Source organism: Cnephaeus nilssonii (genome assembly GCF_951640355.1).
Source record: "Cnephaeus nilssonii genome assembly, chromosome: 7".
In the NCBI taxonomy this organism is placed as follows: Eukaryota; Metazoa; Chordata; class Mammalia; order Chiroptera; family Vespertilionidae; genus Cnephaeus; species Cnephaeus nilssonii.
In genome coordinates this window covers 9,474,836-9,495,209 of record NC_137078.1, presented here as the reverse complement: position 1 = coordinate 9,495,209, position 20,374 = coordinate 9,474,836, and the positions used below count along the sequence as shown (strand labels likewise).

Here is a 20,374-nt window from a genome sequence, read left to right as displayed (position 1 = left end):
CCAAGGGAACACACCAGGCTGCAGACCTCCTTGAGGACCTTCGCTGGTGCTGGAAACCTCTCCAACCTTTCAGCAGTGGATGGAATTGCTTTTGGATGGGCAGATCTGCCTTCCATTGCAGTAGGCTACAGGACTGTTTGAATTCCTTTGCTTCATGCTCCTCTCCAGATTTTTTATCTTGTTTGGGTAGCAGTTCAGGCAAAAAAATTTTTGTTCAATTTCTACACACTAAAAAACACAATTTCTATGTGCATACGTGTGTTTTTAAGAAAATCCATAGCTCTTTTCAGCAAGACCTCTAAGGCCTCATAAGTAAGTACAGAAGAATAAAATGGAAACAATCAGCCGGGAAATTTTTACTTGGTTTTAGTACATATCAAAATTATAATAAAGATGTTAACTTCATTTCCACGTATATGCTTGTGTGTGTCGGCTGTCCCTGAGAGACGAGAGAAGGAAGGCAGTGGTCGCTTTTGAGGGGAGACCAAGCAGGGGCTCAGTTTTCATACTCTGTACTAGTGGACCTGTTGCACATCTCTGATGTGCATGTGTTCATGAAAATGTAACAAAATAAAAAAATAGCAAATTAGAAAACTAAAAATTAAAACATAAGCTTTCTAAGATAAGAAGGGGTGAAAGAAAGGATGAGGCAGGTTGCAAACATATTCAGGGTAGGGGGAAAAGTAGGTTTATAGTTGTTTATATGGAAAATAACACAATAATCCTATCTAATAAAGAGGGAATATGCTAATTGACCATCATGCCCTCACAAAGATGGCAGTGCCCACAGCCAATAAGGAGGGAATATGCTAATTGACTGCCATGCCCTTAAAGATGGCGGCACCCACAACCACAAGATGGTGGCGCCCAGTCCCCTCAGCCCTGCCGGTGCGGCAGGTGTGCGGCACAGCCTGGTCTGCCCTCAGGCAGGTCTGGCCGCTCGCACACCTGCCTCCAGAGTCTCCTAATCTCCTCAGCCCCCCAGTTGCCCAGGGCTGGCCCGAGGTGCAGGCACGCCTCGTATGGTGGCTGCCCACCTGACGCCCAAGGCACAGGAAAGCCTTGGATGACAGCTGCCCAGCCACCCAGGGCCGGCCCGTGGTGCAGACAAGCCTCGGATGGCAGCCGCCCAGCCTCCAGGGCCACCCGAGGCTCAGGTAACCAGGGCTGGCTGAGGCTTGCGCTGCCAGCACTGGCAGCAGCAGAGGTGTGATGGGGGCATCGCCTTCCCCTGATCGCCAGGTCACCTCCAGCCTCTGAGGGCTCCCAGACTGTGAGAGGGGACAGACCGGGCTGAGGGACACCCCCCCTCCAGTGCATGAATTTTCATGCACCGGGCCTCTAGTTAATAAATAATAATACAAGAATAAACTGTGTTTCATGTACTCACAACTGTAAACCTACTTTTGCCCCCACCCTGCATTTAACTGAAGAGAGGAAGCCGGGTGAGGAAAGATGGGTAGAGCCAGAATGCAAAAGGAATACCAAACAAAGCTCTATGGTTATGGAGGGGTGAGGGTGGACTTGAGTTTGGGAACTTTCCTGTGGCCAGAGCTAAGAGTGAGCTGTGACCATCACTTATGTGACTCAGAGCCCTTGGTTAGAACCGGTGCTTAAATCGGTACTTATAGGATGCCACGATGGAGCAGGACATATTCTTAACAACCCTTCTCCAGTAAACATACTAGTGAGAATGAATAGCCATTCCCTGTAAGGTCCCTCAGTGTGGGCTTCAGGCTAATGCCCAAATATGACACAGAGGGGCAACTCTGTATGTGTGAAAAATTCTTTCCCAAGTTCTTAGCTTTCTGATGGGCTGGTGAGGTAAGGATGGAATGTAGAATGGATGGACTGCGTGTTGCCGAGTAATCTCTTATAAATGTTATTTTTTAAAAACTGGCTTTTACTGCCCTGGTTGGTGCGGCTCAGTTGTGTTGAATGTCATCCTGTGCACCGAGAAGTTGCCAGTTCTATTGCCAGTCAGGGCACATCCCTGAGTTGCAGGCTTGATCCCTGGTAGGGGGCATGCAGGAGGCAATTTATTGATGTATCTCTCTCATCAATGTTTCTCTATATCCCCCTCTCCCTTTCTCTCTCTCCAAAAATCAATTTAAAATCTTTAAAATGAAAACAAAATAGCTTTTGCTAAGATTTGAACAGCAGAGATGAAGGTTATAATCTCTGGCAAAAACCTCAGTGTAGTGACCCTGACTTGTTCATAAGGGGCAATTCCATACACTTAGATGATCAGCCACAGCCCATGTCTGCTGTCTGCACAGAGAATTATAACATGATGAGATTTTCCCTCATACAGAGAGGCACGAAGGGAAAAATGTTCCATTTTCTAACCTGTCCAGGGCAGGCCTCAGAAAACTCCTGACAACCTGTAAAGCTGGGCTGTGCTTTTTCCCAGAGGAGGCAGGCCTATGCCTGATGCAGGAAGCTTCGATGGTGAGCCATGTGTTTACACAATCAAATCTCCTTGGACCACAAGCTCTCATATCAATCAATATTTTGACTTAGCAAAGCCCACTTCGTATCAGTTAATCAGTATCATATCCTGCTTTCCCACGTTCCTCTGTCAGTCTGGCTGTGCTCTGAAGGTGGGCATGAGTATCTCTCAGATCTGCCATCAGGTGCCTGGGACCCCAAGGAGAGGTGTGCATTTTGCTGTAAGTCCACCTGGTCACAGGCTGTAACGTGGTGAGGGTCACAGCTGCCTGTAGAGTGCAGGGAGGTTCAAGAGCTTTGGGGGTGCTTATGTGCCAAAGGAAAGCTGAAGAATTTAATCAATCTGTGTAGCCATTTGCTGCTTCATATATCACAAAGCAGAGGAGTTAATGTCCTAACGACACGCTCTTCATTCTTAAAGGCTGTGTTCGTCAGTGGTGACCACTAGCACTCAAATCCATGGAAAACACATGTCCCTCAGTGGAGGTTAATAATGCCTGACGAGCCCAGCCGGTGTGGCTCAGTGGTTGAGCATCAACCTATGAACCAGGAGGTCACGGTTCGATTCCCGTCAGGGCACATGCTCTGGTTTCGGGCTCAGTTCCTTGCAGGAGGGGGCCTGCAGGAGGCAGCCAATCATCAGTGATGTTTCTATCTCTCTCTCCCTCTCCTTTCCTATCTGAAATCAATAAAAAAATAAAATAAAATAATGCCTGACGATCTTCCCAGGAGCTGAGAAGGTTTCTGTGATCATGGACAATTGCTGCAGTGGCTTAAAGAGAGTGACAAGCCCTAGCCGGCTTGGCTCAGTGGATAAAGCGTCAGCCTGCGGACTGAAGGGTCCCAGGTTCGATTCCGGCCAAGGGCACATGCCTGGGTTGTGGGCTAGATCCCCAGTAGGGGGCGTGCAGGAGGCAGCCGACCAATGATTCTCTCTCATCATTGATGTTTCTATCTCTCTCTCCTTCTCCCTTCCTCTATGAAATCAATAAAGAAGTATATATTTAAAAAAAAAGAGAGAGAGAGAGTGACAAGCTGAGTCACTGGACTGTAAACAGGTCGTGGGGAATGTCTGGGTTGGTCTTGAGTTTCTCATGGTGCCGAGGGGGGAGCCTGGGGAATTGGGCCCTAGAGCAGGGATAGAGGAGCCAGGTCCCTGCAGGGCTGTGGCCGGAGGGCAGGGCTCTCCCACAGGCGCTGACTTCTCCCCTCTCGGAGGAAATGCAGCAGACATTTAAATATTTCCAAACCAAACAAGACGCCCTGAAGGATTCTCCTCCTGTGGCCCCATCATCTGCCTCAGCCGGATTTGAAAATATCAAACAAGCAGTGACAGAGGCAGTGGGCTAGGAGGAGGACTGGCAGGAAGACAGGACAACAAAGGCCGTCGCCGCCCCTTGCTGAGCATCTGCCCTGAGACTCCAGGGCTGTGTTTAAAAACTGCAGAGGCAGGAACACAGGGTGGTCTTCCCGCCACAGTCCAAGGAGGGTTGAGCTCTTCCACCCTTCCTCCACAGTCCAAAAAAAAAAAAAAAAAAAAAGCTGGGGTGGCCTTGAAAATTTCAATTTCTCTTACCAGTTCTTTTTCACTGGGGCACACTTGCTTAGATATTTAATGCCCATTTCTTCAAAAGCATCCTTGTACCCTAATTTATTCTAAAAAGCCTCTTCATGCTCTCTCGTGCCCCAGTGGTTCAGTCAGATTTAACATTTCACCTGGGCTTTGAAGGTAAAGGAAATAGAATCCCAGAACCAAACCTCCCACTCCTGCCCACAGAGCCTGCTGGGGAATTCTGCAAAGCCTCATCTAATGTCAGCACTGAACATGGGGAAGGAAAATGAAAGTTGTAACTGCAGCCTGTTCTACATGTAATTTTTAATAGAATTGTGGTTTCTCTTTTTCTTTTGTAATTTTGTTTTCCAAATTAAAATCCCTCAGTGACTCAGTCTCTGCCTGGTCTGAGAAGCAGAGTCCTGCAAGATCAGCAGGGGCATCACCCTGGGAGAAGGCCTGGCTTTGGATGCACATGGACATCCAGGAAAACGGCAGTCCTAGCAAGCACTGGCCCCTCTCCAGGGGCCTGCAGACCTTGTCTCCTCCAGGCCTGCAGGGAGGTTTCAGTGGTGTAGACTGAGCCTTGGGTGATTTATGGGTCCCTGGATGGATGCCCTGATACATGCTGTGTGCATCTCATACCTCACCAGGGTGGATGGCAGGGACACCCTGGCACGTTGGGCATGGCATGCCTAACCTTTCAGCAAAGCCTTTCCCACTTCAGTTGCCACCCCAGCCTCTCCTGACCACTTCATTCCGATGCATGAAGTCCAATGGGTTTGGGTTAGGGTTTTGACCCTCTCTGTTACTGGCTGTGTAGTGATGAACAAGTTTGCTCATCTAGGAAGTGGCATTAGCAATATGAACCTTATAAGACTACTAGAGGCTCAGTGCATGAAAATTCGTGCACTGGTGAGGTGGGGTCCCTCAGCCTGGCCTGGGCCCTCTCGCAGCCTGGGAGCCCTCAGGGGATGTCCAAGTGATGGCTTAGGCCTGCTCCTCCCCGGGGAGCGGGCCTAAGCCATCAGTCAAACATCCTTAGTGCTGCCAAGGAGGCAGGAGAGGCTCCTGCCACTGCCGCTGCATTCACAGCTATCAGCTCAGCTTGTGCCTGAGTGGAGCTCCCCCTGTGGGAGAGCACTGACCACCAGGGGGCACTTCTTGCTTTGAGTGTTTATCCCCTGGTGGTCAGTGCATGTCATAGCGACCAGTTGTTCTGCCATTGGGGTCAATGTGCATATTACCCTTTTATTATATAGGATTTGAAGAACTGACAGGTCTTGCATGCAGGTTAGCAGAGTGCCTGATGCACCGGGAACCACACACAGAGCTGCTTCTCAATGCTCATAATACTATGGGAACCACGCAGTCTTCCCCAGCTCCAAAGGGAAACAGCTTTTCCCCGATCTTACTTCTCTTTGGGAGGCGTGATCCTGGGTACAGGGTGTTTGTCTGATCAGTTTCAGGAACAACAAGGCCTCCCACAGGGGACTGGGGAGCCGCCTCAGGGGCTTTGCCCAGAAGAGCGCAGGCTGGCTGCAGCTGGGGCTTCCCCGCATGCTGGCTCTGGAGTCTTTCTAGCTGAAGGAAACAAAACCTAGCTTCCAGGCCACTCAAGCAAGGGGACCAGGCCTCTGCTGGGGCTTTCCCTGGGCCTCACCTCCATCTCCTCCAGGAGGAAGCATTGTAAGTGTGACAATAATGGCTTCACAGGCCATGGGAGGAACACTTGGGGAAGGGCTTCAGAAATGGGAGTGGGGAGGTCCTGGATAAAGTGCAAATGACAATGGCTAGAGACCCCAGTGACTGCGGGGTGGGGGTATAAATAAGAGGGTGGAGTGGGAGATAAACTAAACTTTCGTAGATGAGGGCTTGCTTTGGGGAGAAAGAGATGAAAGGGCAACCCTACTGATTACCAGGGGAGAGAGGAAAAGGTCTTCCATTCCACATGTCCTGGGGCTCACACTCAGTCAAATTCAAAGTCCTGGGAGGTGATGTGCACTTTCTGGGGAGTGAAGTCCCTGCTGGGCTCTAGCCAAGGCCCCTTGGGTGTCTTCTTATCTGTGAGACAGCCGCTCCCAGGCTGAAAGGGCAGGATGGAGCCCTTCCGGAAGGAGCACTGTTGAGGGCACTGGCCTCCCAGCTGCTCCTCAGACATCCCTTGGTCTTTTGCACAAACTTATGCCAAGAGGACTGGTGACTCAGGCCTGGGATGGACAGGTCCCCTAGGAACTGGGAGCTGAATATTTATTAGTCGCATTGCTGTGGACTCAGGGCGCTCTGAACTCCAAAAGGACTTCCAGGACTTTTCTTTTTCCCAGATGATCTTGACAACTATGCCGTGGCTGTCCCTGGCCCAGTGTCTATGTCTGCAGTGTTTTTCCTTGCTCAGATAGTATTTCATAGAAGCAGGTTTGGTAAAATGTATTTCCGTTCCGATAAAATATATTAAAATATATTTCCATTCTAAATAAGTTGGTGCCTGTTTTGAATTAATCACCTTGATACAAAGTAATTAGATATAAATGAATAAAGAAGAGAGTTTGTCTTTCAGGAAGAAAGTACTTATTCTATTTATATAGCACAGTAGCATATACCATGGGCCTGAAGATTTTTCCCAAAAATCAGACTTCCACTTTCTAAAATGTTAACTCTTATTCTCCCTAAATTCTCTAGAAGTTGCTGCAGCAGTTCAGAAACTTTGAGCATGCACAGCTAGAGAATTCTCTTACTTCCCCAGAATCCAAGCAGAAGCCAAGTAAAACAAAAGTACGTGCGCCTTTCAACCAGTGCCTGGCATTGGAGACTCTGAGAGATAACTGTGGCCTCAGAGGACAGCAGCCCAGCTTCAAAGGCTGCTTTGCTAACTTTGGGACAGTAACTCTTGAGATACTTTTTTGGATTCCTCCCTTCTAGATCTCTCTCTGTCTCCCTGCGTCTCTCCCTCCCTCCCCTTCTCTTCCTACCTCTCTCCACTCTCTTCTTCCATTCCTCCTTCCCTTTCTCCCCCATTTCCTCTCTCCCTCCATCCTCTTTATCTTTCTTTGTTCACCTGTCCTTCTCTCTCCCTCCTTCCTCCTGCTGACCCCATCCATATCTCTCCCTCTGTTTCTCTTTTTTCTCTCTCCCCCCATGAGTCTGCCTTACCTATTTGTATCTAGGGATCATTATTTGTATACACTGGGATTATGGGACTGCAGCCCCCTTTCTTTGCCTTCTTTCTGTTCTACCCTCAAAAGATTTTATAACCAATGAAGGAATTTCTTTTCCCACCTGCTGTAATCACCACCTCCTTTGTCTGCAGGATTCTGACATTGCTGGGTCTAAGTACCTTGACTTACTGCTCCACAGAGGCAGGCAGACTTCAATGATTTTACCTGACTTTTCTTTCCTTTTGTTTCTTAATCTTCACCCAGTGATATTTTTTTCCATTGATTTTTAGAGAGAGTGGAAGGAAGGGGGAGAAACATGGATGTGAGAGAGACACATCGATTGGTTGCCTCCTGCAGGCACCCAGGGAAAGGGATGGAGCCTGCAACTGAGGTACCTGCCCTTGACAGGAATCGAACCTGAAATCTTCAGTCTGAGGGCCCACGCTCCAACCAATGAGCCAAACCAGCTAGAGCACATCTGACTTTTCTTTGCAGAGTTTACTAGAATAAAATAAGAGGCTTCATTGATTTGAATAAAAACAGAGAAGTTCTGTTTTCTGGTGCAGGGTTCAAAATTAGGCCTTGCATTTCCCCAGGGGCCAGTAATCAATCACAGAGATATTTGGGTGGACAAGCTATTTTAGAAAAACCTTTTTAGATTTTTGCCTAACTAATTAATAGATAAGCCTTAACACCCACCCATTTGAACCTGGAAATATTTTTAATTCAAACTGCCTTTCTAGACCTGTGGTTTTCAAAGTGTGGTCCCTGGACCACCATCAGCGTCCCCTCGGAGCTTATTAGGAATACTAACTCGAGCTCTGTCCTATACAGACTGAATCAGAAACAGGGGTGGGCCCAGCATCCGGTGTTTAACAAGCCCTCCAAGTGATTCTGATGCACACTCTGTTTAAGAACCCCTGCTTCAGAGTGAAGACCGCCTTTATGCCTGCGATGTCAGATGCAAAGTTCTTATATGTGATGTTGGGAAAACCGTATGAAATAAACGGAAATCCCTGATAGCCATGACCTAGTGCAGATCTGTAAATAGGATCAACATCCCCACATCATAGGGATGTGGAAAAAGCACCACAAAATAGGTCTGGGGCATCTTGAAAGAACCCTGAAGCGGGGAAAGGCGGGGAAAGGAGCTGTGTGTCTCTTCACACCACTAGGGGGCGCGCTGGCCTTTCCAATGCGGTCACTGAGAGACGCAGCGTTTTTGTCTTTGAGGTCCTGTCATTCTCTGTATAAACAAGTTACGTTCAAGTGTTTAGGATATAAATTACGACCATGCCGGCAGCCTCGGAAGGAATGTAAACACAGCACTGTGGTCGGAGCAAACTCTGAAACTGACTTCATAATTTATAGCAGGCCCTGAGTAGCTCAGTATAAAAGAAAAAAAAAGCCCTATTTAACTGCAAATATGATAATGGAGACACACAAAAAAGCTTAAATCACTGCTTAATTTTGTGAAATACAGAAAAAAAGCATAAGGATTAGGAAGATAGTTAAGCCTTTTTAAGACAAGAGGTTTGACTAGGGAGACTCTTTGGCTTGAAATTCACTTGGAATATAAAAACCTGTGTGCAGATATCTACTGAGTGGTATTAAATGCCTGGTAATTGTTTGGGAGAAAGACCTTTTAGAGAACCAGGGACAGAGGAGAGTTTTCAAAAACGAAAGCAAAAACAAAACAAAAACCGAGCCCTGAGTTGGAGAGGAAACCCAAAGAGTGACTGTGGGAGAGAATCTCTACCCTTGCTCAGCTCTACCTTTGCCACCACTACCACTGCCCGGAGTTTGAAGGGCTGGTCAGACCAGAGGAGGTGGGCTGGGTAAGAACAAGTCCGCCTGCTGAGTGGGCCCGTTTTCTCTCTTTGTCATTCATAGCTTTACAGCCTTGCCGTTAGCATTGGGAGGCTGAGTAAGAAAGTAACAAGGGCTGTGAGGGGATCCCCAAGGGAAAACATCAAATCCCTTGTGAAAAGGAAGGAGGGAGTATAGGGCACAAAGGAGAGAAGTGTGTGGGTTAGTGGGTGCCAAAGCTAAGCAGGGTGAGCAAGGCTCTGAATTGGAGGGTGGAGACAGAGAGTTGGTACAGAACATCTTGTGAGGGCCAGGTTCTGTTCCTCTCCAAGGAAGTAAAAGAAACCAGGATGCTGGGTTCTGCCCACTGCCTTCCCCCTCTGGACTCTTTAGGATCTGACCACCAACTGCTAACAAAATGGGATCCGAATCCACTCAAACCTTTGACTTGCAAAGGGGAAGCAGGTCGTGTTTTTTGGCACCTAATCATTGCTGGCTGCTCAGCCTGGCCTGTCACTCCATGCTGGTAGGTAAGAGGAAAGAGCAAAAGGCAAACTCTCCCGAGCACAGGAAAGAGAACAAAAGGGGCACTTCATTGCTTCAAATCCAACAAGCTCTTGCCTTTCATTATCTTGCCTGGTTTTCTTTTAAGTTCCTTTCAACTTCTGGTTTTTGTTTAGTCAGAAAGAGCTAGGGTGAAGGAAAGAAAGAAAGAAAGAAAGAAAGAAAGAAAGAAAGAAAGAAAGAAAGAAAGAACAGAAAATATTCCTTCTTCTCTTTCTCTTCTGAGAAGACCCACAATCAGAATCTGGCCTGTGTTACTCAAGGCGCAGACCCCACACCATGCCAATTACACACCTTGGGGGGAGAAGTGTAGAGTTGCATTGCTGGCTGGTGGAGACAACCTGGCGATTTCAGGATGCCTCGGAGGAAATAGTTCCCTAAAATGACTATTTGTTACATACATTTTATTGAAAACATTTTACATCAAAATAGTTTGGCAAACTGTAAAAGTATACATAAGTGCAAATATATCCTCCTTTTAAAATACAAGTGTGAGTGAGTATACATGAGATAAAAATATCTTTAAAATACCGTGGTAGAAAATAACCTTGTAAAAAACGTTGTATTGTCACAATACTGAAAACCATGTTCTTAAACTAGACACATCGTTTCTAAATACTGTTCTTTGGCATCTATATCCGAAGGTAGTGTTCGGCGAAACAGAACTCCTTCCTTAGGTAGGCAATGAGATGCAGCTTTCTTGAAATCTTGTGTTTAGCACTGCCTTTTTGAAAAGCACATACATTTTTATAGACAAAGAAAAACACACAGACAACTTGTCTGCATTTTTCAGACCCTGATTACTGAAGGCAATGAAGATCCCAGAGTTACATGCTTATGTTTTTCATGTGGTAACTTTTTACCATCTTCGCTGAGGTGAGCTCTCAGCTCTTCCCCTCATTGGAGCCTGCACACATTTAGGACATTACCATGCCAGGGCTTGTCCTTCTACCAATGGCAGATAAGTGTCAGTGAACACACAGGCCTGGGGATTCTAAGTGAATGGTGTGCTACTTACAGCTATGGGGTGCACTTTATGTGAGTCCACCTCAATCCCCCCCACCCCCCACGGAGAAAGTGGCTTTGGCATGGCCTGCCTCCCTCCATTCACATGACACAGGGCTTAATATCCTGACAGACGCTCTGGTGATGGTGGTGGTGATAGTATGGTCCACTAGCAGAGGGATGGAAAGAAGAAATGCCGTTGAAGTTGAGGACGAAATCTTTCCTGTCACACACTGGGGTAGAGTGATGCTGGTACCGAGGCAGTCCCACTGAAAGAAGGAAGAAAACAAAAACTCTTTTCAGAAACAAATTTGCCCAGGTGAGGAAGGAGCCTGTTAACTTTCAAATTTTAACTTAATTGGTATCTTAATTGGTAACTTAATTGGAATCTTATTAAGGTATATTCTATAAAACTGGTAGAGGAAACCTGGCTCTGGCAGTTTCTCAAAGTTTTAAAGGATAGGTCATAGGACAATTCTGGAACCATTAAGTTTTGTTTTGATGTACCCACAAATACAGAGCCACAGAGTGCCTGTTCCCCCTCTAAACCAGGCTCTCTCTTTTTTTTAAATCCTCATCCGATGATATGTTTTACTGATTTTAGAGAGAGGGGATGAAAGAGAGAGGGAGAGAGAGAGAGAGAGAGAGAGAGAGAGAGAGAGAGAGAGAGAGAGATATCCATCAGTTGCCTCTGTATGGGCTCCCACTGGGGGTCCAACTGCAATCCGAAAGCTAGGTAAATGCCTGGCAACCTTTCAGTGCACGGGAGGGTGCTCTAAACAACTGAGCCACATGGGCCAGGGCTACACCCGGTTCTGTGCCTAAATTCCCCTATTAGTCCTGGAGTGTGCGATTCACTCACAGAAGGAGCAGGGGCACTGGGGCAATCTGACCCAGTCTCTTGTTCCAGGTCTCTGAGCACAGGGCTTCTTCCAGAACCCAAACCCCCACACCAGAAACACTAGTGTCGCCCTCACATTTTGTTTCCCAACTATCTGTCCCGGTCAGAAAAGCAGGCCACAGCAGGGATATTTCCTGTGCCTGAAGGAGGGACAGAAAACAACGCCCGCACTAGAGAAAGGCTGGGAAAAGAAAGCATACATCTTTGTCTTCCTGGGTCCTGAACGCCTTGCACTTCCTCTAGAAAGCCAGCACTCCAGGCAGCAGATAAAGGCCTTCCATGGAGCTCAGCTGGAGACCCTGCTACCCGCGGAGGCGTCCGGCAGGGCTGGGAGGCCCTCAGAGAGGACGGAGAAGGCCCGCACTCCTCTTCCCCGGGGCTGCTCCTCGTCCAAGACCGGAGCCACTGGGCGCCAACCAGCCGCCGCCCTTTACTTTTGCTTTCTCCTTGCGTGAGAGCCCTGGGCGCAATGGGCCAGGGGTGTCCGTCTGGAGCTGGGACCTGGGTTCATCTCGTACAGGGCCTGTCTCCCGGGCCAGGCTGGGTTAAGCCTGTTGGCCTGAGTCTTTCTAGTCACCCGTGCGGTGTGGGAACCATAAGGTGCACATTGGTGCTAGACCTGATTCCGTCTTTGCGTTCGTGAAAATCATAACTGTCGCCCGCTGCGCGTGTGCCCTGCTCGCATCGCCTGGGCCTGGCTGCACCCCGGCTCTATCGAGAAGCCAGGTTGCTAAATAGCTGGCGACTCGGCCTACGCTATTGCCGGGTGACACCTAATGTTGCCAAACATGGGCTATAGTGCCCTCACAGCAGCAACCACGCGTCCCCGATGTGCGCCCGTGGCTCGGCACACAGGTGCGCTCGCCCAGCAAGTTAGAGCACGGAGCAGCGCCAGGGCCCAGTCACCAAATATCGGGCCCAGGCTGAACCCTCGAGCGAGCGCTCACACCTCCAGGCAAGAACGCGGCCGGCGCTTTCAGGTGACGGGAAGTGGGATAAAAGCCCTCACTCCTTTCAGAAAGGCTCAAAGGATTTAAGAAAGGGTGCAGAGTCTCTCTGATCACACGGGCCTTGGCCGCCCTATCCCCAGTGGGAGGGCGCGCCCTGCGTGGGTGTGCTGGGGAGAGATCATGCTGTGTGTGTGTGTGTGTGTGTGTGTGTGTGTGTGTGCGCGCGCTCGCTCGCTGGGGTTGGGGTGCGCCTGGGCCCCACAGCCTCAGCCCTTATTGACCTCCCCGCTGCTCCTCGCTGGGCCTCAGACTCTCAGTAGGCCGCGTCCGCGAGGAAGGCGGCACACTCCCAACCCGCAGGCCGACGCGCACCGCCGCCTTAGAGATGCCAACAAGCACTGGGGCAGCGGGTAATAGTCCAGAGGTACGGGAGCCAGAGGGCCGGGAGGAAGGCGCAGAGCGTCCGGTTCTGGCTTGGGCCGAGCCATGGCCTCCCTAGCATTCTTAGAGGTCGTACGAGGCTCCCCGGGGAGGCGAGGCCCGCTTGCTCCGTTCTCTGTTCTCTCCAAGACAAAGAGATGTGTTCCCCGCCCCCGCATTTCTTGGGGCGTCTGCGTGCCCCCTGTGTGTGGGGTGGGGAGAAGACTGCCACTCGGAAGGATCCGAAGTCTCTTTCCTGAGTGTTTTCTTGTTTTTTATTTTTAAGGTACTTCTTCATTGCGACTGCGAAGCCTCGGAGCCTGAGTTCAGGTTGGGTAGGCCCTGCCAGGACCCCAGTGGACAACTGGGCTCCACCTGGGGTGGGCGGTGATTGACAGCCAGTCCGCGGGGATTAAAAAAAATAAGAGCGGGTTGGGGGGGTGTTGTCTGTATTGGTTACTTGTAGAAATTCCCATAAAATTGAACAAGACTCTGCTTTCAGTGGGTTAAGTCAGGCTAAAATCCTCTCCGGTGTGGTCCTGCCGAGACTGTCTTTGTTTAGTTAACCTCTGAGACCCGCATTTAAAAGGCCTATTTGGGAAATTTCGCCATTCAGGGAACCAACATGTTTTGCCCATTTCTGGGCTTCCCTTCTCCCCTGATGCTCTTATGGCACACGATTCACGAACGTAGAATGTATGCATTATCCTTCCTTCCACTTTCTAATTGGGGGTGGGGGAGGCAAATGTAAACCAGAGCACTAGTTGCTGGGCAGCCCAGCCCGATTTTAATCTGCAGCCCGGTGCCCCAGAGGAGGTTAATATAAGAGAGTTTATCTCCAGTTTCTTGGTAAACCTGGCTAAATATTCAAAGTTCTTCTCCATCCTATCTGTCCCCTCCCACTGACCATTTTGGCAAGTCAATACATTTTCATATTCCTTGACCAACACAATTTACACCAGCAACACAAGTGGTGTCCAAGAGGCAGGCATGTCTCAAGGGAGTCATAATGTGGACCTCGGGTCCTGCTGACCTAAGGCAGACTTAAGTGTCACCAAGGTGGGCCAAGCGATTCAGTCTGTGTGGGGAGGCCGGAGACTCAGCAGCCTGTGAAAGGTCCTGGCACCCCGCTGCTTTCCTCGCTGCCCTCCTCTTCCTCTCAACACCTGCTCAGTTGCAACTCTTCCCAACCCACACCCTCAGGATACAGAACTGTCCTTCTGATATTTACTTTTGGGCGAAAATACAACCAAACAAAATTTACCAATGATAAGAGGAAGCAGATACAGCTCCTTGGCCAAAGTCCTCCAAAACCACATGCTTTCTCTCTAAGCTAAGTCAGGCCTGAGACTTGAGACGCATAAGGCCACCAGAGAACCCAGGCTGGTGGCTTTGCACCATCCTCCCAGGAATGTAAATTCTGGAGGCCCACCTCTGGGCCAAGGGTACGGGGGAGGACGGTATGAACCTAATCCTCTCCCCTCCAAGAATAAAGTTCCAGCTTCCCCCAGCATCAGCTTCCCCCAGCGCCTTCAGACCCCCTAGGCTGCCGCGAACCTCTGCAAGTTGCCGTGGCCTTGGAGCCCGGAGGCCTAGAGGCGACGCCCCCAGCGGGCTCGATCCGTTACCTGACAGCTCTTCGCGGGCGTTCTGGTGCAGGTAGCTCTGCTCCAGCGAGTAGGAGGACATGCTGGAGTGCAAGCCTGCCGAGGCCGCGGGGTTGCTGCTGGGCGTCAGGGCGGCAGGCTGCTTGAGGTAAGGTGAGGCGCCGGGAGAGCCCCAGTGCGCCCCTGGGCTCGTGTAGGGCGAGTGGCACTCGATGGCGCTCGCCAGGGCAGGGGACGAAGGCACAGGGCTGCTGCTGCTGTCCGGGCCGTAGTCCCCACCGCCGCCGCCGCCCCCGGCCGTGCCTACACCCCCAGGCCCGGCGGGCACGGGGCAGCTGGCCATGTAGGTGGAGCCCGGGTTGGGGGACATGTGCGGGACGTGGTGGTGGTGGTGGTGGTGCGGGTGTGCGTGGCCGGGCGCACCCGCGCTGGCGTCGTAGCCCCCCGGCATCATGTCGAGGCCGCCGTAACCGCCTTGTCCGTGGCAGCCGAGCGGCGCCGACGGGGGTGCCTGGAAGTCGAAACTCTGGGGCAGCAGCGAGGCCCCGAAGCCCAAGCCGCTCACCACGCGGTGGTACATGGGCTTGAGCGCCTGGCACTTCCGCCTGAAGCCGCGCGGTCGGCGGCGGAACGAGCCCTCCTCGAACATGAACTCGCTGGCGGGGTCGATGGTCCAGTAGTGACCCTTGCCGGGCCGCCCCAGGCCCTTGGGCAGCTTGATGAAGCACTCGTTGAGCGAGAGGTTGTGGCGCACGGAGTTCTTCCAGCCCTGGTAGGCGCCGCGGAAGAAGGGGAAGCGCGCCTGCAGGAACTGGTAGATCTCGCTGAGCGTCAGGCGCTTGCTGGGCGAGCTCTGGATGGCCATGACGATGAGCGCGATGTACGAGTAGGGCGGCTTCTCCGGCCGCCGCAGCCCGGAGCTCGCCTTCTTGGGGACCCCGCTCCCGGCGCCCACGCCGCCGCCGCCGCCGCCGCCCGCGCTCTTGCAGGCAGCCGAGGAGGCGCTGGCGCGGTTGGAGGAGGAGGAAGAGGAGGAGGAAGAGCAGGAGGCGGATGAGGACGACGACGACGAGGTGGTCTCCGAGGCGGCGGCTGCCGACGGCGGGCTCATCAAGGCGGCCTGGAGCGCGCCGGGGGCCGGGCTGCAGGCGCGGCGCAGCGGAGCCGGCGGCGGGCGCGGCGGGGGCGGCGGCGGCCCGCCCTCGGTGGTCATCTGGGACCCCGGAGAGAGGCCGGGCCGCGGGGGCGGGCCCGGGGCCGGGAGCGGAGGCGCCGGAGCGGAGTTGGCCCAGAAGTCCGGCGAGCGCCCTAGCCCGCCACCCGGGCTGTAGCCGAGACCACTCCGAGCCAGCGCTTCGGCGTCCACTCCCTCAGCTCAGCTGGGGCTTCTGGCAGCGGCGGCGGCGGCGGCGGCGGGCCTGAGGCAACGCCCGGCGCATCACTCCCCCGAGCCCCGCGCCCCTGCCTTGCGCAAGGGCCCGCCGGGCTGCAGAGCCGAAGTGGCCGGGCGCCGGGCAGCTGAGCCGGCGAGCAGGGACTGTGGCGGGGACCCGGGGGACGAACCCGATGCCTCCCTTCAGGAGCGCTCCTCGCTCTGTCTCTTAGACTTCCTCCCTCCCGCCGCTCCCCACGGCCGCCCTCCCTCTCTCCTTCCCTCCCTCCCTCCCTTCCTCCCTCCACCCCTACCCCGCCCTGTCCCCTCCTCGCGCCGCCGCCTCGGGGAGGGCACGCTCCTCCTGGGCCCTCAAACCTCCCCCCCGCGCCCCCCCGCCACTCCCAACCTGGCGGCAGGGTTCCTCTCTTATCTCCTTCCTCGCCCTACAGGGTCCCCCACGGTCTTTTAATTCCTCTCAGGGCCTCTTTCCCTCTCCCCCACACACTTTCTTTAAAAGGAGGCGATCACAGACTATTCCCCCTTTTACTAGGATGACCCCCACCCCAAGCAAACCTGGATCACCTATGGTTCTAAGAAATATTCCTTTTGCCCCTTACAGCACCCCGGCCGCTTATCCCAGACACTAGCTGACTCCAGTGAATTGGACCTACCTCTCCTCTCCTTCCTCCTCCCCCTTCTCCTCCTTCTCCCCACCCTCCCTCCCCTTTCTCCCTTCTTTCCCCCCTCCCGCTCCTCCTCCTCCTCTTCCTCCTCGCTGGTCTCCGGCCGGGTGGTGCGGCCACTGGTGCCGCCGCGCGCCGCTGGGAGCCTTCTTAGCTGTCTTCTTCCGGTGCCCGCACTGACACCATCTATCAACTTCATTTAGACTTTGCGGCACTCAGCACGCCAGGGTGCCAGAAGCCCAAAGGTAACGTGCCAGTCCTCTCTCTTTCCGACGGGACCTGCAGGCTCCACAATTGTTAGTAGAGGACGGGGCGAGGAGCCCGGGAGCCCTATCGCCCCAGGGTTATGGCTTGGGGCAATCATGAGCATTTGTTGAACTTTGAGAAGAAGGGTTGAGATAGAGAAAACTTTAGAGAAGCTGGAAGTCTGGTCGAATAGGACTCATTTTGCATTTGTTTGCACTTCCTTTGTGTTTTTCACTTGATGCTTTGTAAAAAAAAAAAAAATGCAAAAAGAAGGCTGGTGCTGAGTGGGATGAGTGAGATAGCTGTATTTATATTCCGTCCAGAATGGGGTGTGTTACTGCAACTAGATTTACATCCTCAGTCTCAAGTTGTCCACCAACAAAATTATGGGGAAGGTATGTTTTCTGGGAGAATACACCACCACAGTGTGGCTAATTCCTCTCTGAGTAAGTGTCTGCCTGGGAGAGAAGTTGTGTCCTCGGAGGAATTACTTCCAGTGAGACTGGACAGTTAGTTATTGGATTGCACGTGCAAGGAAATGTAGTCTGACCAGGAACAGGGGCTGGACATGGGAGGTGGAGAGCAGTGGGCCTGGGAGCTGGCGGCCACACAAGGGTTGATGGGGGAGGCCGAGAGGGGAGGTACTGCAGAGGACCACTTGGGAGGCAGGGCTGGGCACACCTCTGCCTCCACTCTGAAAGGACCAAGGTGCAAGCCTGAGTGCTGGGAAACCTGGGGAAATGTTAGGTCAGGAGAAGGGGGGGTTGTGTTGAGATCCTGTGACTGGTGGGCAGCAAAGAGCCTTGGGTGGAACAGAACCAAACCAGGCCTCTTGGGGCTGGCGTTAGCTATCTGTGCCCCTAGAGTGCCTGGGGGCCTGCTCCTGGCTGAGAGGACCGGTGGGGCTGTAGAAAAGAAGAGTGGGAAGCGTGGGAGGGGGAGGCTGGGGGTTAGGCTGGGTCTGGCCCCAGACAGTGACCTGAAGTTGAGTGGAAGCAGGCTTTTTCCATCAAACCCTGCCTGGATACCACACACAGAGACTGAGTGTCAGTTTACTGCCTTGAGCCGGGCTCCTTTTCCCTAAGCTCCACAGTAATTAGACAAAGAAAACCTAAATTAGTTGAACAGGCGTCGACAGCTTCCTCCAGAGTACCCCTGGTACCTACATGGGAATGTGTCCGAAAATGGCTTGATTGTAGCCCAGAGTCAGCTAAGAAAACATGGCCAAAATGAACTCAGTTTACCGCCCATTTCCAATAGAAAAAAGAAACAAGTCGTTCTTTTCCGGATGGGATGTTTTGATTGAATCGGGGTAGGGGTTTGCAGTAGTTTCCACTTCTAAGAATTTCTGAGTGACTGGAGAGCAGTTTTTATGTGTGTTTGTTTTGTTTATTTTTTTAGGGATGGGTCCCTATTTATTTTATAGCTTTTTCCTCTTATCTTCTTTTTGTCATTTTGCATGGAATAATTTAAATGTAAGTAATTAAATATAGAAGTAAATATAGTATGTTCACTAAATCAATGCTTTAAGTGTCTGAAAAGTAAATAAAATAGAAAGTGGAGTCAGGACTTATAATATTAAAGGAGCAACTCTCTCTCTCTCTCTCTCTCTCTCTCTGTGTGTGTGTGTGTGTGTGTGTATTGGGAAGAGAATTGGCCAGAAGCCTAGAAAGAAAGAAGGCAATTATTTCATTTGTAGATGGGGTGGTGGGCAATGGATTTTGGGGGAAATTCAGCAAGTGAATATCACTGTCACTAGACCCTCTCTGATTTTCTGTACTTGGAGGATTCTATGTACTTTGGCTATTAGGCCTTAAAAGGTTTTAAGACCCAGAGACTGAAGAATAAATAACACCAAACCTAAAATCCAGTCAGGGCTTGGAATAACCTTTAATACCAGTAGTTCCTAGTTTGGGGGTCATGAGTCTTTTTGAAAACATGATGGAAGCTTTGGAGCCTACTCTCAGAATACTCCCATTTTGCCAGTGGTATTAAGGGGTCCACAGATACTCTTTAAAAACAAACAAACAAACAAACACCTGCTCTACACATTGTTAGTTTCTGCCAATTCAGCTGGGTAAATTATCAGGGATTTTTGAAGGCTCCCTTCCTCATTCAAGTGACAGTGGTATCCATTTCTCTAAACTTGCAAGAAATGCCACTTACAGTTTGCTGAATATTACAGGATGCTAGACAAGTTCTGGAAGGGCAATGGACTGCAGAGCAGTGAGAGCCCCAGCCAGGAGCAGGTCAGCTGACTTAGAGCCTTTCTCTTTCTAGGGGGTCTCAATATTGCCCTGCACTCCAAAAAGATAAAAAGGTTGATGATCTTCTAAGCAGGAAAGGGCTCTTTGCCAAAACTCTCTTGGAGATCCTATTTCTGCCTATGGAAACTGTGCCCCTGGCAGAGACCCCCACATCTACAAAGACTACATCCCTGCATTTGTTCCTTATAGACTTCACAGGTACATGCTTTTCTACTCACATCATGGCACTGGCACGTGATCCTCATCCCGCCTTTAGAAGTAAGGAAACTGAGGCTTAGAAAGACCAGCTGATTACCTGAAAGTCACACCTGAGCAAGTGACAAAGGAACCTTTAGCGCAGGCCCAGTTGTCCACTCCCATTCTGCTTCCACTACATCCCAGCAAAACCTCTCTGAACTTTGTTTTAATTACTGATTTATACAAACCTCCTGGGTAAGAATGCGTGTGGTAACAAATTATGTCGAATTCTTTATCCCTGGCAAGAATATCTGAATTTCTGTTCAGCAGATGGTTTAAAGGGAAGTCCTGTTTGTCTCTGGAACAAAGACAAAGCATCCTTGCTTAGAATGCTTCCCTCTCTGAGTCCCTTCTTTTTTAAAAAAGATTTTTATTAATTTTTAGAGAGAGAGGAAAGAAGAGGGAGAGATAGAAACATCAATGATGAGAGAGAATTCATTGGTTGGCTGCCTCCTGCACACCCCCTACTGGGGATCCAGCCAGAAACCCGGCGTATGCCCTTGACTGGAATCGAACCCTGGACCCTTTAGTCCGCAGGCCAATGCTCTATCCACTGAGCCAAACCAGCTAGGGCTCTGAGTCTCTTCCTATGGTCCTGAGATCTTCCCAACTGACCCTCACTGCTTTACAAACAAAAACCTTGATTTCTTTTTCTTATGGAAGGAAAGGTATGGGTCCTTGAAATGAGTATAGATCCGCCCCAGGCGCTCCTTGGTTACCCAGAGATACACAGTCTCAATGCAGCCGGTCCCCTCTCCGAACCCGGTGCTCTTCCTCCCCTTTGGCGGCTGTCCCTGACTGGACTGGCGGTTCCTTACCAGCTCCAAACCCCGAAGGCCCAGCTCTGCTCATGCGCAGGGGAGAGTAAACTTCGGGATGCTTGGTTTTCTCCGATTTTGTTTTGCAATCAGCATTTTATTCTAGGAAATCTCTTCATTATTGCGGTTGAAATTTTGTGTTTTTAGCATACTTCCCGTGCTTCGTGGGTTTTACATGAAAGGGCTTAGACTAAACTAGTAACCCACCGGAGACGCGTCTGCACCAACGCTGTTTACTGCATCTATGAACTCGCCTCCATTGGGCACTTCTTCTTGCCCCTCCCTTTCTTCCACCAGCCAGTTCAGTTTGAAACCACTCTGTTCACCCTGTGTT

At 51.0% G+C, this 20,374-nt stretch overlaps 1 protein-coding gene across 1 annotated transcript; it reads right to left on the bottom strand.

The window, feature by feature from the left end:
• Nucleotides 1–9,978: 9,978 nt before the first annotated feature.
• On the bottom strand, nucleotides 9,979–15,993 carry FOXF2 (forkhead box F2). Its single transcript, XM_079776109.1, has 2 exons — nucleotides 14,436–15,993; nucleotides 9,979–10,805 (listed from the first exon to the last, which is right to left on the bottom strand). Exons 1-2 carry the CDS (start codon nucleotides 15,625–15,627, stop codon nucleotides 10,639–10,641), a joined length of 1,359 nt encoding a protein of 452 aa, XP_079632235.1. The 5' UTR covers nucleotides 15,628–15,993; the 3' UTR covers nucleotides 9,979–10,638.
• Nucleotides 15,994–20,374: the final 4,381 nt, after the last annotated feature.